The sequence below is a fragment of the Nansenia antarctica genome (assembly GCF_963989245.1).
Source record: "Nansenia antarctica genome assembly, chromosome: 4".
In the NCBI taxonomy this organism is placed as follows: Eukaryota; Metazoa; Chordata; class Actinopteri; order Argentiniformes; family Microstomatidae; genus Nansenia; species Nansenia antarctica.
The window spans coordinates 12,951,531-12,967,516 of NC_137689.1; the positions used below are offsets into that span (position 1 = coordinate 12,951,531).

The window sequence follows — 15,986 nt, forward strand, 5'->3', positions numbered from 1 at the left end:
AGGGAGAGATTATGATACTGGCACCAGTCCGTCAGGACTTCTTATTTAGGCTGTCTCGTCGTTGTTAGTGATCAGGCCAACCTAGTCCATCCTTCCTCTGTTGCTAGGGCCTGCTTTGGTCTCAGCTGAATTTTGTTAAGACTAGCTCTATGAAACAAGTTTGATTCACTGGGTTCTGACTCAGCTGTACCCTCTCCTTCTGACAGGGTCACAGAGTGTCACTACTACTGAAACAGTCAGATGTTATTTTGAGTCAGAAGAATAAACGTGCCTCCTCCCCCGGGTTTAGATTTGCTTTCTATGGTTCTCCGACAGTGGGTGGCTGAATGACCTAGCCTTTAATTTCCTGTAAGAAAAGGACCCTCTAGAGCTCTTTAATGAAAACCCCACGTGTGTGTGTGTGTGTGTGTGTGTGTGTGTGTGTGTGTGTGTGTGTGTGTGTGTGTGCGTGTGTGTGTGTGTGTGTGTGTGTGTGTGTGTGTGTGTGTGTGTGTGTGTATTCCTCTAGTACGTACACAGAACAGTGTGGAGGTGGAGATGTTTATCTCAATTGTAATAAGAAAAGTGCACATTTAGTCATGCACTGCTCAGTGCTTTTGTCCTCTGTGACTCACTACTGAGGCTATTGGAGCTCTCTGTCCTGTTGATGTCATTAACACAACATTAATTTAATTTAATAATAGTTAATGCTTTGTTTATCTAGTGGAACTTACTGAGTGGTCTGAGTGGAGGTAACTGTTATAATAATCCAGTCAGACACTGAGGAGAAATGGGATAGGAGCACAATATAGCCTTGGAGTGGGTGTATGACATAGAAATATGATTCATAGAGAGGTCATACCTACATTTTATTTCTATGGGGTGTGCATCTGATAAGGCCTCTAACAATTCTGAAATAATTGTCTAATGACAATCTCGACTGTGCTCCAACACGCTAGCTAGCTGGCTAACAACAAAGAACATTGCGTTCGCTAGATAGCTGCTCTGCATGTTAAGTACATCACAACATGCTGATAGAACATGAACATGCTAAAAACACATAACTGAATGACACACAGTCCCTTTTTTATTGATGTGGATACATGCATGTGCGTGCGCGTGCGTGTGCGTGTGCGTGTGTGTGTGTGTGTGTGTGTGTGTGTGTGTGTGTGTGTGTGTGTGTGTGTGTGTGTGTGTGTAAGCATAGCTCTTGGAAGTTTACTGGTTGCTATAGGGGTAGGAGGCCTTGGGACCCTGTCAACTGTCACTCAAGCTTAGGGTTCTGCTAAGGTACAATGATTTTAAATTAAACAATCACTATGAGGTTTATGTATGTTGGTATTTCTGTATTTTCTCATTTTACCATTATTATTTGATTGGTATTTGTGTACATGTTGGTATTTCTGTATTTTCTCATTTTAACATTATTATTTGATTGGTATTTGTGTACATGTTGGTTTCACTGTCCAGTATTGATTCTAGGCTTTGCGTTTGCCTTTGGAGTCGGCTATTGGTGTCTGTCAAGTGTCAACATGAGGACCAAACAGACATCAATCAAGGAAGCAGTTATGAGGCTGATACATCAGAAAAATACAAATAAACCTGTCTAACTTGTCTTAATTGATGATGTAACTGCTGACGGTGGGGGGGGTCAGATGAGACCTCTTGACTTTTTCAGGGCTCTCCTGACCTTTGGCGACCCTTAACACAGTCTAAGCAACCCTCTAGGTAGGAGAACACAAAACTAGTGAAGTATTACATGGGTAGATGACTTCATCCTGGATATAAGGATCAGTTACAGTATAAGTTTGGAACAGCTTGCTATTTCAGTGAAACGTACTGCAGAGACATCACTCTGGGAATTGGAGATGGTCTTTAAAGGACCAAAAAAGGGAAAACATTGGAAAAGCATTCTGTTACAGTGGGAGGAAAGCGTATAAGTCATCCATTTTTAATACGGGGCAATGGCAGCAGTTTGGAGTGGTAACTGAGAAAGGTCCCAGTGGAAGGAGACCCTGAGACTACAGTATTTCTAGCTAGTTGCATTTTTAGTTAGTAAATACCCTTTCACTTTTCTTTCAAACTTGTTCAATGATTTATTGTATCCTCACACTACCTGAAACTCTGAATTGTTACCAGTGGGAAAATCCTTGGTATAGCTGTGTTGGTGGACATTGTAAAGAATAGCACCCTGGGTTACTAGTACAGGTATACACAGTAAATATGCTGATATCAGTCCTTTTTTATCATTTAAAAACTCTGAAAATAAAAATAAACCTTGCCTTAAAATTTGCAGGAAGGTGTCATGTTTAACTTTGTAGCATTTAGTGTTCAGGTTTGCTTTCAATCACTTGGAGATTAATTGTAACAGACATTTAAACCAGGGGTGCCCACATTTTTGCACCTCACTGTATAACGAGAACACTTTAATTTCAGAAGAAACGTTGTGGGCTTGCTGAAAGTCTTATTATGGCATTGGCAGCGTAAGCAAAACTACAGCCGTTACTGTATGAACAAATTACACGATGAACACTGTTGACACATCTTGTTCTCCGTCTCTAAGAGTAACAGATGGTTTTCAGAAGATGACACATGATCCATGATTGTTTTGAACTGGGTTCATTGAGTGAAGATGTGAAGAAATCCATAGAAATCCATATGTCAGGGTTGGATAGGTATCAGCAAGTTTCCAACCTTACCTTATGATAGTGATAGTTATGATGTAAAATTGTCACCATCACTTATGCCTTTCAAATTGTATTCATAACTGTGACCCAAAGTGTCTAGGGATAGGGGTTGATTTGGAATTCAGTATGCTATACATCTGCTGTTAGGAAGGCTGTACCACCACCTGTTGGACTCCTGGGGGATTTGCGGACAAACTGTTAATAAACTCCTTATTCAGTGTCTATCCTCGTTGGCTTCAGCCACGTGCCCATGACATTGATACGTATATGTACCGGAAGCCGACGACGTCACGCGTGACATCATTCAAGCTCAAGCTAACGAACACAGACACGACGTGTGGGACAATGTAGAAGTGACTCCAGTTGTACCCTTCTCACTCGCATTATGTTTTTTCCCTCTTATGTCATTGTCGGAATCGCATGTTTGATATATAATTACGCATTTATGCAACGCTCTCATGATCGAATGGAATGGTAAATTAACTGCAATTATAGCGCCTTATTCAGTGCAATCTCATTCACCCATTCACACACACATTTACACACCAATGGCGGCAAGTTACCATGCAAGGCGCCGTCCCGCTCGTTGGGAGCAATTTGGGGTTCAGTGTCTTGCCCAAGGACACCTCGACACAAGTGGCCAGCCGGGGATCGAACCACCGACGTTGCGATCATTAGACGCCGGTTCTACCTTTGACAGTGGTCATAGCTGTTTATCTATTTACCTGAGACCCGATCATTTCATGTTTTCCACTTGCACTAACCACAACGTTATTCATCCATCAAAAGTCACCAGAATTGCTTATGATATGCAACATTTCCTCACACACACCCCATGTAGTGACTCCCTCACTACATTTTAGGCAGCACCCCCGGGCGCAATATATCCCTCGCGAAATATGTCCCTCTAGTCAAGTCGATATGACGTGCCCGTGCGGAGTGGCGCGCTTCGATGGCAACAGAGAAACCGGAGTCAGGTACACACAGGGTAGTGGAAAAGGTACGGTACGGTAATGGAAAGGTACGGTACGGTAATGGAAAAAGGTAGAATTGCCTGCATTTTCATCCGTTGTCCATGACGGGGCGATAGAGAACACATAAAATGTGCCGTCGTCGAAGATGATTGTCATACGTTCATGTGTCATTTTAAATATAGTTTGTTGATAGATAATTTGATTGTATTTCTAATGCACAAATGACATATTAAAACATAATTTACAACGACATTTTCTTTTCCACGTGTGAGGAAAAAATGACTAGCAGAGGATGGTTTCGATCCATCGACCTCTGGGTTATGGGCCCAGCACGCTTCCGCTGCGCCACTCTGCTGTGCTGGCAAGTGGAAGATATTGGCCTTCTTAACTAAAAGAAAGAGTTTCATAATATAATTTCATATTAGACTTATTGTGGAAAGGTGGCGATACCCCTTTCACTGCCATAGTAAAGCCTTTAGTTTTCACAGAAAACTAAATTATTCCTTCCTCTAACATTATGACTGTCAATGGCCCCTGGCCCGACAGATTACTTTTTGTTGATGATTAATTTACTTTGTCTTACGTAGCCGATATAAGTCGCTTTGGATAAACGCGTCTGCTAAATTCCAGAAATGTAATGCCTAAAATGAATTAAGAATATTCATTTACAACCCATACACTCTGGACATATTAAGATTAATGATACAGCATACAATGCGATTCTAGAGAATTTTGTGGCAAGAGTTTGGGAAAGGCTTTCCAGTTTCAGCATGACAATGCCCCCATACACAAAGTGAGGTCCATAATGACACAGGCTGTGTTCGGAATAGCATTATTAACTCCAAATGAATAGCATATGCTCATGGTTTTGGAATGAGAAGTTCAACAGTGTGATGTTCGGGTATCCCAATACTTTTGTCCATATAGTGTACAGTTCAAAGGAATATTGTTTATTAAAACCATATAAAATAAGGATAAGTGAATGTCTTCATATCATGTAGCAATTCAAGAAGCATTTAATTGAACAAATATGACATTCAAAAATTACAAATCTTTAACAAAAGCGTTGTTTTCACTTAATTAAAGTGCATATACTCTTTTTATTAAGTCCTTCAGTTTTGCCATTTCCACCCATTTTTCTTATCTTTATTTTGTGGTTCTATTGTGTTAATTCTGCTTTCATTATACAGTATGTGCCATTTGTGTTTCTTTGTTTTTATTGTAAAGCACTTTCTATTACAAACAAATGTGCTTAAAAAACAACGCTTGATTGTTTTATGTTAAAGGAGGAAGGAAGGAGTACTACACATTATTATCCTAATGTATATATTCATTGCCTGGGCCAGTTTGACAGTGTATGAAGTGGCTGAATTTAACCCACAGTCTCTGAGCACACACGTCATCTTTCTCTCTGAGATTCCTTGCTAAGGCTGCATTGCTTTTGGGTGTACTTATATCAGGGAACAATGCATTTATATGAAAATACAATATTGAAGTAATATTACAAAATGTCAGATGTAGTAGATCTAGTGAAGATATAGTATGATACCCATAGTGTGTGTTTAGTATTCATGCCAACGTCATAATATGACACATATAACTTGTGTTAGATGACAAAACGTTAACGACAGCAGAGGTGGAATAGGCCTATTAGCCATTTCAAAGCACGTTTCGCAAACCTCAACACACTGTACTACCCTACCAGTATGTAAGAGGCAGAAACGTAAGAGCTCCAAGGAGACACAGTCCATCAGCCAAGACCAGAAGGTACAATCTTCGTGGGCAGAAGTTACTGACTTGTGGTCAGGCATTGGTTGACCGCCTCCAGAAGCTGAGAGTTCTCCAGTGCCGCCGCCACTCTCTCTTTGTCTGCCAGCTGTTTGTTGACTAGAACAAAGCAGAGAAAACCAGACAGTCAAAAGGGGCAGACACCTTGTGGAGAATATGTTAGCTAAAACAGTATCTTTAAATGTCTTATTTGTTAAACTCAAAATATTTGCACGAAATACATAAAGCCTAATACAACTGAGCTATTAGCAAAAGCTAGAATACAATGTAGTCCTATTGTGGATGTGTTTGATGAGCCCAGACTCAACACAGAGTTGCACTAAACATATTACTTGCTCCCTCTGTGGTGTGCGTCCCAGGAGTAATGTGCACATCGATCTGAAGAGGAGTGAATGAATACACACAATCAGACAAGAAACAAATGCATTAAAAAATCCACAGCTCACAGGAGAGCAGGGGGGCTTTACCTTTACACATGCCAGGGCCGACCCTAACTTACTGTGCTTGTACTGATATTTTCCTTTCACAACTTTTATGCTGGATGCTGGATGTACAGAAGTGCTGGGTTGGACTCTAGTGTAATTCCTTTATGAAAGGCTTATTATCTCTCTCACCCACCTTAAACCTATTAGGTAGTGAGCGCAGCAGCTTGACTTTGATGGACAGTCCAATGAGGGTAGCCATGCTGCAGTGGGGTATGGTGGGGGTGAACTCTATACCCACTGTGCTATCTTGATCATTTACCTGTGAAGACAAAACAGCTCTGATGGTCAATGCATTCATTCGAACCCTAACCCATTTCAGAAAAATACAAGTTATACAACATATCTGAAGCTTCTACACAAAGTGATGCGAAGTAATGAATGGGTGTGAAACATACGCGCACTCGCACTTCTTCCACAACCTTCAACTCCTCGAGGGAGAGAGGGTGTTCTGGGTCGTTGATGGATTTAATTATATGTAGATCAGGTTAAGGTGACATTTTATGACAAAGTGTGAGTCCCACTCACAGATAGTTCTTCCCCTTTCTACCTTTCCTTGCTGTTGTACATTGTCACACTTTTCTTTTTAATGATGACTGATGTATAGATGATTCACTTACGTTAGTTAAATTTACTTGTTATATAACTCCCTTTGGATAAAGGCATCTGCTAAATGTCAAAAATGTACAGTACAGGCCAAACATTTCCTTTATTTTCATGACTATTTGGTACATTGTAGATTCTCACTGAAGGCATCAAAACTATGAATGAACACATAGGAATTATGTATTTAACAATAAAGTGTGAAATAACTGTAAATATGTCTTATATTTTAGATTCCTCAAAGTAGCCACCCTTTGCTTTTTTGTTGTTAATCAAATCTATAATAATAATATTAAATATAATGTGTTAATAATAATATGTTATTATATATATAATATTATTATTATATATTTTATTTATTTTATTTTATTTTATTAACAACAAAAAAGCAAAGGGTGGCTACTTTGAGGAATCTAAAATCTAAGACATATTTAGAGTTATTTCACACTTTTTTGTTAAGTACATCATTCCACATGTGTTCATTCATAGTTTTGATGCCTTCAGTGAGAATCTACAATGTAAATAGTCATGAAAATAAAGGAAACACATTGAATGAGAAGGTGTGTCCAAACTTTTGGCCTGTACTGTAAATTAAAATGTACATTCATTTAAAGCAGGATTGGTGTACGTGTAGAAGTGCACATGTGGGGAAAATGGTTTATAATCAATAGTTACCAAGCTTACAACATAATCTACACGTTTTTTTTTTGTTTGGTTTTTTTCAACAATCGTGACCCATAGCAAGCAGACGATAAGCTGATACTTAACAAAGGAAGCGTGAGCATCTTTGGTTAAAAGGATATCAAATATTTCTCTCTCGTCGATGGGATCAGCAACATCTTCGTCTTCATCCAGTGCGGTCAGAAGTCTCTCTTCAGACCGTCTAAATATCTTAGGATTTACGTTCCCCTCAGACATTTGAAATGTTAATACTGGAAACACTACAAATTGGAAAAATCTGAAACAAAAAAAAAAACAGCCTCGATTGCTTTTGTAACCTGGACTTTGACGAACAACTATACCCGTCCCGAATGTTGCAGATAATGGTAACTATACTCATAAAAAGTAGCTTATTCAATAGAGATGTTTTTTCTGCCCCCTGCTGGATAAACCTGGAAACCAACTTGTGTGATGCGCATGTTACGAGATCTACAGACCGCAAGTTGTGAAGTCACCCTTACAAAACAAAATCACATGTGATTTTGTTTTGTAAGGGTGACTTAACAACTTGCGAATTGCTTCTTGAATTCGTGACGTTAGAATTATAAGGTTCTATCTCCATTTTTGTCAAAATTTAGTTTTTTTTTACATAATCTGTAGATAGGAACATTAATTGCTATAAGCAGATACAAGTATGATGACTCCAGCACACTCCTACTACCAAGTTTAATGCTGCCATCTAAAAAATGATGAGGTGTCTTCAGTTTTATTTGCATTCTGCAGTGTGTGACCGAAACTTTCATAGTGTGTAGGTGTTCACTCTGTGTTTCATTGTAGCTTGGCTCTCTAAAATAAAGCTGATGTTGAGAAGCTGTATGTGACAAGAAAGCAGTCTGGCCCGTAACGATGTCGTACTGTGTCCGTATGGTTTGGGTCGACACCATAGTGTGGGAGACTGCTTCTCGCCACATACTGTTACGCTGTCTGCATGTTTCACCCGCTATCTGAGTCGCACCACGCACTTGCCTCAAGAACATTCCGGTGCAGGTTAAGCGGCAGCAAGCAGTTGTAGCTATGCCTGGCAAATGTACATTTCAGGATGTGTGGCTCACTAAAGACATTTACAACTAACATGGATGAGTACCTGCAGAGGTGATCAGCTGAGGGTGTGACCCATTAGGTGTTTATTAATGCCTGTGTGGTGTTATTTTTTAAAATGTTGACATTTTTTAGTTAGTAATTCATAAAATCCAAAAGTTCCATCTTACAAAACATAATGTAATGTAAAAAATTTGACGCTCAATATCTCTGAACTACCCTAGACGGAGATAGAACATTATAATTGCTCACGAATTGCTATATGATATAAAGATATTCACGCAGTTCTGAATAAGCTTCTTCTATGGTTTTGATAAACAATACTGTTGGAGTATAGGCTACATATGTATGGATTGTAAATTAATATGCTTAATTTTATTTTATTTTATCAAATTTAGGCCATTAGATCGATCCACTGTGAAAGCTAAACGCTTTCCACATGTGATTTTGTTTTGTAAGGGTGACTTAACAACTTGCGGTCTGTAGATCTCGTAACATGCGCATCACACAAGTTGGTTTCCAGGTTTATCCAGCAGGGGGCAGAAGAACATATATTCAGACGGTCTGGAGAGAAACTTCTGACCGCACTGGATGAGGACGAAGATGTTGCTGATCCCATCGACGACAGAGAAATATTTGATATCCTTTTAACCAAAGATGCTCACGCTTCCTTTGTTAAGTATCAGCTAATCGTCTGCTTGCTATGGGTCACGATTGTTGAAAAATGCTGGTTGATTATATTGTGAACTTCACTAGTGATTATAAACCCTTTTCCCACATGTGCACTTCTACACGTATTTAAGAGCTCATGCGTACACCAATCCTGCTTCAAATTAATGTACTCTCCTGACATTTAGCAGACGCCTTTATCCAAGTGGGGGGGTTATTATACCATTATTTCAGAGTAAAATTAATGTAATATGTGAGACACTGTGCTCTGGCTCCGGTTCTTAGTATTCTTATTTTCAACAGCAGGAGTAAAACCCAAAGAAAAAATAAGAGAAGCCACCACTCCAGTAGCTGTTTTGGTGTTTCATCTGTCTGTCGCACTCCTTACCTCCTCTGCTCTCTCCTTCTCTCCTATCCTGGTCATAAAAAGGATGTGATCAGCATATGACAACCAAAATCTAACCAAATCTCTTATTTTTTGATGTGATGATTAGATCATAAACACATGTTATTTATCAATTCATTTTATAGATAGACATGAAAAAAAAAAGGGAAAAAAAAAAAGATTATACAAAAGCAAATAATTAATACACTATTCCATCCCATAGGGGCTAAAATAGTAATCATTGCTCATAATTCCATATGGGCTGACAGTCACACAACACAGCAACACTATCGGATGCCAGCTACAGGACGATATTCAATGCAGAAACAGATGTACATCAATCAGCATTGAGGAACAAAACTGCTCAGTATTGTTCTTGCATAAAGATGGACTCAATTCAAGTTTTTCAGCCATTTGTTGATGACATTTTAAGAATGTCAAAGCAAAGGGTCAAAATACTTAGGTACATGGGGTATTTGTTGTATTTACATTTTAATACATTTACCGAAAGTTCAAAAAACTTGTTTTCACTCTGTCATTCCGGGTTATTGTGTGTGGATTTATGGCAAATTATTTTAATTGAATCCCTAAAATGAGTCTATAACACAACAAAGTGAAGGGGTCTGAATACTTTCCGAATGCACTGTATAACTTGTGTTAAATGACACAATTATAGTGACAACAGAGGTGGAATATTAGCCATGTCAAAGCACGTTTCGCAAACCTCAACACACTGTAGTACCAGTATGTAAGAGGCAGAAACGTAAGAGCTCCAAGGAGACACAGTCTATCAGCCAAGACCAGAAGGTACAATCTTCGTGGGCAGAAGTTACTCCTCAGAGGGGCTCAGACTGGCTTTGTGGTCAGGCATTGGTTGACCACCTCCAGAAGCTGAGAGTTCTCCAGTGCCGCCGCCACTCTCTCTTTGTCTGCCAGCTGTTTGTTGACTAGAACAAAGCAAAGAAAACCAGACAGTCAAAAGGGGCAGACACCTTGTGGAGAATATGTTAGCTAAAACAGTATCTTTAAATGTCTTATTTGTTCAAATCAAAATATTAGCACAAAATACAACTGAGCTATAGCAAAAGCTAGAATACAATGTAGTCCTATTGTGGATGCGTTTGATGAGCCCAGACTCAACACAGAGTTGAGTTACACGGACGTATATTACCTGCTTCCTCTGAGGCGTGCGTCCCAGGAGTAATGTGCACATCGATCTGAAGAGGAGTGAATGAATACACACAATCAGACAAGAAACAACTACATTCTTTCACAACATTGTCCTGTCCAGCAACTATGCTGGATGTTACCAGACAAGCCCAGTACAGCAGTGCTGGTTGGACTCTAGTGTAATTCCTTTATGAAAGGCTTATTATCTCTCTCACCCACCTTAAACCTGTCAGGTAGTGAGCGCAGCAGCTTGACTTTGATGGACAGTCCAATGAGGGTAGCCATGCTGCAGTGGGGTATGGTGGGGGTGAACTCTATACCCACTGTGCTATCTTGATCATTTACCTGTGAAGACAAAACAGCTCTGATGGTCAATGCATTCATTCTAACCCTAACCCATTTCAGAAAAAACATCACACATCTGAAGCTTCTACACAAAGTGATGTGAAGTAATTAATGGGTGTGAAACGTACGCGCACTCGCACTTGTTCCACGACATTCAACTCCTCGAGGGAGAGAGGGTGTTCTGGGTCGTTGATGGATCTAATTAGATGTAGATCAGGTTAAGGTGACATTACAAATCCCACTTCTTCCCCCCCTTGTACCTTTACTTGCAGTTGTACACTCACTGTCACACATGAGCTTAAAGCAGGATTGGTGTAAGCATGAGCTCTTAAATCCGTGTAGCAGATATGAATGAATGAATGAATGGTCTTTATCGTCATTGATACAGTACATGTACCATACAACGAAATTTAGGAGGGGGGGGGGGCTCCCCTGGTGCTAGGATTTTTTTTAAAACTAAAAACAAGAAGGGAAAAGAGCTGGTTTACATAAATAAAGGCTATATCCACTATCCACTATACTATACAATACAAATAAAACACTGTGCTGTACTCTATGCTATGCTATAAATATCCTAACATTTCCTATCTCTGAACCTTATGTACCCGAGGGTTGTCATATTGCACATAGTATTATTGCACATTCATTTAAAGTGTCGCAGTTTGCAGGTTTGAAATGTTCAGCTGTATTTCAGTATTATTACACTTGATTACAATCTAGTAGCTGCCATCAAATTGTCTAGATTGTCCAGGGCCTAGAACCTAGGTCTTTACAGGATGGGTTGATATGGGTTTATAAACAAGTATTTTTCAACAAACGTGACCCATAGAAAGCACATGATAAGCTGATCATATAGGCTACTTAACAAATAAAGAGTGAGCATCTATATATATTATAAGGATATCGAATATTTCTCTGTCGTCGATCGGATCAGCCACATCCTCGTCCTCATCATGTGCGGTCACAAGTCTCTCTCCTGACCGCTGAAATATCAAAGGGTTTGCGTTCTCTAAACGGGTCATTTGAAGTGTTAGAAATGGAAACACTACAAATTGTTTAAAAAAAAGTTTGAAACACAGAAAGCAGCAGCAGGAGCCTCGATTATTTTTGTTTTGTAAGGTGGACTTTGACGAACAACTTCCGGGTTGGAGAGATCGTAACATGCGCGTCACACACTCTCACACACGCTCACACACTCACGCTTCCAGGTTTATCCAGCAGGGGGCAGAAAAGCATCTCTATTAAATACTTTTTATGAGTACACTATGAAACATGACATAGCTGTCAAAAATGTTGTTTCCTGCTGTGAAAATGTTGTTTCCTGCTCTTTATTCATGAAGGAGATGACATCCACTCTAATTTAAAATAACTATCTTGGGACACATCGATAGATTCAAAATATGTAGGCATTATATGGAAAATCCCCAGCTTGATGGTGAAATGAAATGATGATGAAACAGCTGATACAGACTCCTGATAATTTGTGACTCAGAATGTAACATATCCAGTCCTATCCAATATCCTGTTGGCACTGTAGGCTACAAGTGAACTGCAAGATCTATGAAAAAGGTCCGGTTGTACTTTTACTTTGGAGCAATTTCTACATGTAAATACAATTGTCAATATAATTGAAATACCCTAAAATGCATTTGATTAGTTACAGACATAACAATAAAATAATAACATTGAAAAGCAATCTCAGTGAGCTTTTAAGAGATACTCAGTATACTGAGTACTCAGTCAATGTTTAGCTATCAATGTTTCATTCACTTGTCTGTTTCAAGAAATGCTGGGTTTACTTTTGTGGAAACAACGTTGCCACATTATAAGACTGAGCTATTTATCACCAGGCCTTCCTAGCTCCAAGCTGACCCTCTCTGTCTAACTTGTCAACAGCTGTTGAAGGAACCTCTTGGTTTGCTTGTACACAATGAGGCTCTTTTGAACCCTAAAGCCTGTCTCAGCCTGAAATACCTGTTTAGATTGAGCCTGATAGCACACCTTCCTATTCTATTTGCATGAGCCCAGCTTTGCTCTGAGCTCACGGAGAAGGCAATCCCCTGGCAGTCAGATATTATACAATTGACTACTAGAGTAAGTCTAATTCCAAATTTAACAAGCTTTTGATGCCATTGTCTTGACTTGAATTACAAGAACTATGGTTATGTGGGCATTTTAGTAACTATGTCTAAATAAATAAATGTTTGTAAAGTCAAAATACAACAAAGCATACCAATTTGTTGTTTAATTCAATATATGTAATATGATCCCTCACCCTAAGTCACTCACTCGTCAGTGCTGTCAGAGAGATTAGTTCAATAGGGCAGTACGCTGAAGGACTGCAATTTAAAATAGTGGGCACACCCAAATTGTGTGTCAACAATAACAGTTAAAGGTAAAGGCAAGCAGGAGTCTTGGGTGTGGTTGGTTTGTTCTGGGCTAAGTGCTGGCCCTGCCCTGAGGGACACTTAATGCTATATTCTTGCTCTTGTCTTTGCTGACCAAGGCAATCCTAAACCCAAGACTTCACCATTGACCCTATGCCATCTAAGAGAGGAGTCAGGGGGGGGGGGGTATTCCATCAACGTCGCTAAAGGAAAATCCAGGCTTATTCTGATGAGAAGTGTCTTACAATTAAATCTCACAAGACTTATCAAAAATAAGCCTGGATTTTCCTTTAGCGACATTGATGGAATACCCCCCAGGGGAGCTATTTACCGTCAACAAAGTGAGTTAAGCGTCACAGTGCTACAGGTGACGAAACACGCAATGTGTTGTATTTCAACCACTACATCAGCATCGGCCCTCAGGAATGTGGAGTCAGGTGGCATGAGTGAAGGATTTTTTTCCTGTTATTGAAACCCCTCCTTTTTTTGAAGTAAAGAGAGACTTTCATCACAGTTTCTGCGTGACACTCCACCGTGACATCACAACAGCTTTTAGAAATGGTTGAGAGTGCCTTGGGGGTCCCCACACAGTTGGCTGACATCCTTGGCAGCCTGGAGGCCTGTGAGTGAGACTTGGGAGGGGGGTGGGGGGTCACAGACACCTTCATGCCTGAAGCCAGGGAGCTGCCTTCCTAATGTGGCTTTGCAGGAGACGGGAGGTCCTATGCCACACATTCCAGAGAAACAAAAACCCCCAGCACAACGCTAAGAAACAACAAGACAGGTCTTGTCTATTCATTCTGTAGAACTAACCAAAGCCCTCCTGTCAAATCTGAGTGTGCATCTAAAGCTTTTAGCTGGTAAATCCGGGAAAAGAAAAAAAGTAAATGTCTATTTGGAAACATGATGCTATAACCTAATAAGATAGTGAAGGTTATGCATGCATAAACATTTTATAGAGTCTAAAAGCCTCACTCTGCGTTGATGGGCTTTTAAGGGTTGATGGTGGAGAGGGGAAGTCAATCAACTGGGACAATGGAGGGATATTGGCTGATCGCAGCACTTCAGCTTAAATGTCCACTTCAGTCTGGCTAGCTATGCTCATTAAGCATACATGTAGGCTACAATACCATTACTGAAGATACACTGGAAAAAGCCTCAGAGATCTATAGAGAATTTCCTTCAATCCAAGTTCATGGATGTCAACTATCTTCATATTTGTAGGAGGACTGAGTCAGAATTTGAGCACTGAGCAGGGATGAGTGTTGTTCACTGCTATTGTCGGGACTAAATACAGAAAGAGACTATATGCTTTTATGGTGTAATACAGAACCGGTCTGACTCTGAACAAATAACCACCCTTCCCCCACAGGCTCACCTTGTTCACTGCTGTCACCCAACAGGCTCGTTCAGCTCCCTTTCTCAAAAAAATGCAAAACACAACAGGGCATGAAACATGGTTTGCTTTCTATCTGTCAATGTTGGTGTTGGCATATACAATAACAGATCATAGACATTATACTTGTGTAAATGTACATAACCCAATAAATATAGACTATTAATGAGTTAGCTCATTAAGTGTACTACAATACACAAACACATGTTTTTCAGGAGATATACAACAGGAGACAGGCAGTTTGGGGGGGGGTGTTGTTCATATATTTTTTTTTAAAGCTCAACATTTCTTTAGTTTCAATGAGGAGACCGAACCAGACTATTCCTGGTTTCAGCTTCACTGTCAGTATGGACAGTGAGTGAAGTCGAAACCAAAGAGATTCTTTAAACATTGACAGAGAGTTAATGAATGACTGAGTTCCATAAAAACAGCTAGAGCTAATGGCCTTGACAGAGCACCCGGTGATAAACCAGCTAAACCAGCTCTTCTAAACAATAGCACAACTAGGATTTTTATCAATTTCCTACAATAAAAATAATCTTTGACATAAGGAAGTAAATGCACAACCTAAAAGAGTTAAACTGTTTTTAATTGAATAATTCAACCTCTTCACAATGGTCATATATGATATGTTCCTCTTTGTTTAAACAGAGGAACTACTGTGTGATGCACTAATACGTGTGAGACCATTACATGGTATCTGTTACTGGGCCATATAAACCATTAGTCACTGGCTGGATAGAATTCACACAGAGATTTCCTGTTAACAGCGTGACCGCATCTACAAGTCAGGGCAACACACAATACAGTCAAAGAAACTGAAGAGTCTCTGAACTTCCGACTGCTCATTATCTCCTGGCCTACAATCTAGCTGTGAACAGTCCTCAGTTCTCTGGTTGTGAACAGTTCTCTTGTGAACTGTTCTCATAAATAGGCATAGAACACTCAACTCACTGCAATTCAACTATTGATCAAATGCATAATTGCAATCAATATGAATTCTCCTAACTGTTTTTACATAGGCTATGGCAACGATAAGGACAAGACAACATGAAAAAGAGTCAGGACTTCCCATAACAATCTACATGAAAGAAAAACTTGAGAGAAACAGTTTATGTAAATAGAGAGGAAGAAAAGTAAATGTTAATGTTCAATAGATCCTGAGGGCAAGGGGGCTTTGTTATTAAAGAGGTGGCGGATGCTTAATACTGTAAGATACAGTAAGTTCTTAATTATTGGCACAACTAATTCCCTCTGGCTTGGTAACAATGAGGTACTGTCTGTGGCTAATTTAGGTTATTTTGACGGATGTCTTAAGAACTGAATACACATACTCTTGAAAGGATCCATAGGAGAAAACCTG

General features: G+C 39.6%; 2 protein-coding genes across 2 annotated transcripts; both read right to left on the reverse strand.

The window, feature by feature from the left end:
- Positions 1-5,429: 5,429 nt before the first annotated feature.
- LOC308155668 (cytosolic iron-sulfur assembly component 2B-like) lies at positions 5,430-7,431 on the reverse strand (the record flags this gene model as incomplete). The annotated part of the gene is made up of 5 exons (XM_080529042.1): positions 5,430-5,527; positions 5,761-5,806; positions 6,047-6,172; positions 6,309-6,388; positions 7,317-7,431. 5 exons carry the CDS (start codon positions 7,429-7,431, stop codon positions 5,430-5,432), a joined length of 465 nt encoding a protein of 154 aa, XP_080385168.1.
- Positions 7,432-9,575: 2,144 nt separating this feature from the next.
- LOC308155551 (cytosolic iron-sulfur assembly component 2B-like) lies at positions 9,576-11,969 on the reverse strand. Its single transcript, XM_080528882.1, has 5 exons — positions 11,743-11,969; positions 10,969-11,046; positions 10,715-10,840; positions 10,497-10,542; positions 9,576-10,272 (listed from the first exon to the last, which is right to left on the reverse strand). The coding sequence occupies exons 1-5, from the start codon at positions 11,860-11,862 to the stop codon at positions 10,172-10,174; spliced, it is 471 nt and encodes a 156-aa protein (XP_080385008.1). The 5' UTR covers positions 11,863-11,969; the 3' UTR covers positions 9,576-10,171.
- Between the last annotated feature and the right edge of the window lie 4,017 nt (positions 11,970-15,986).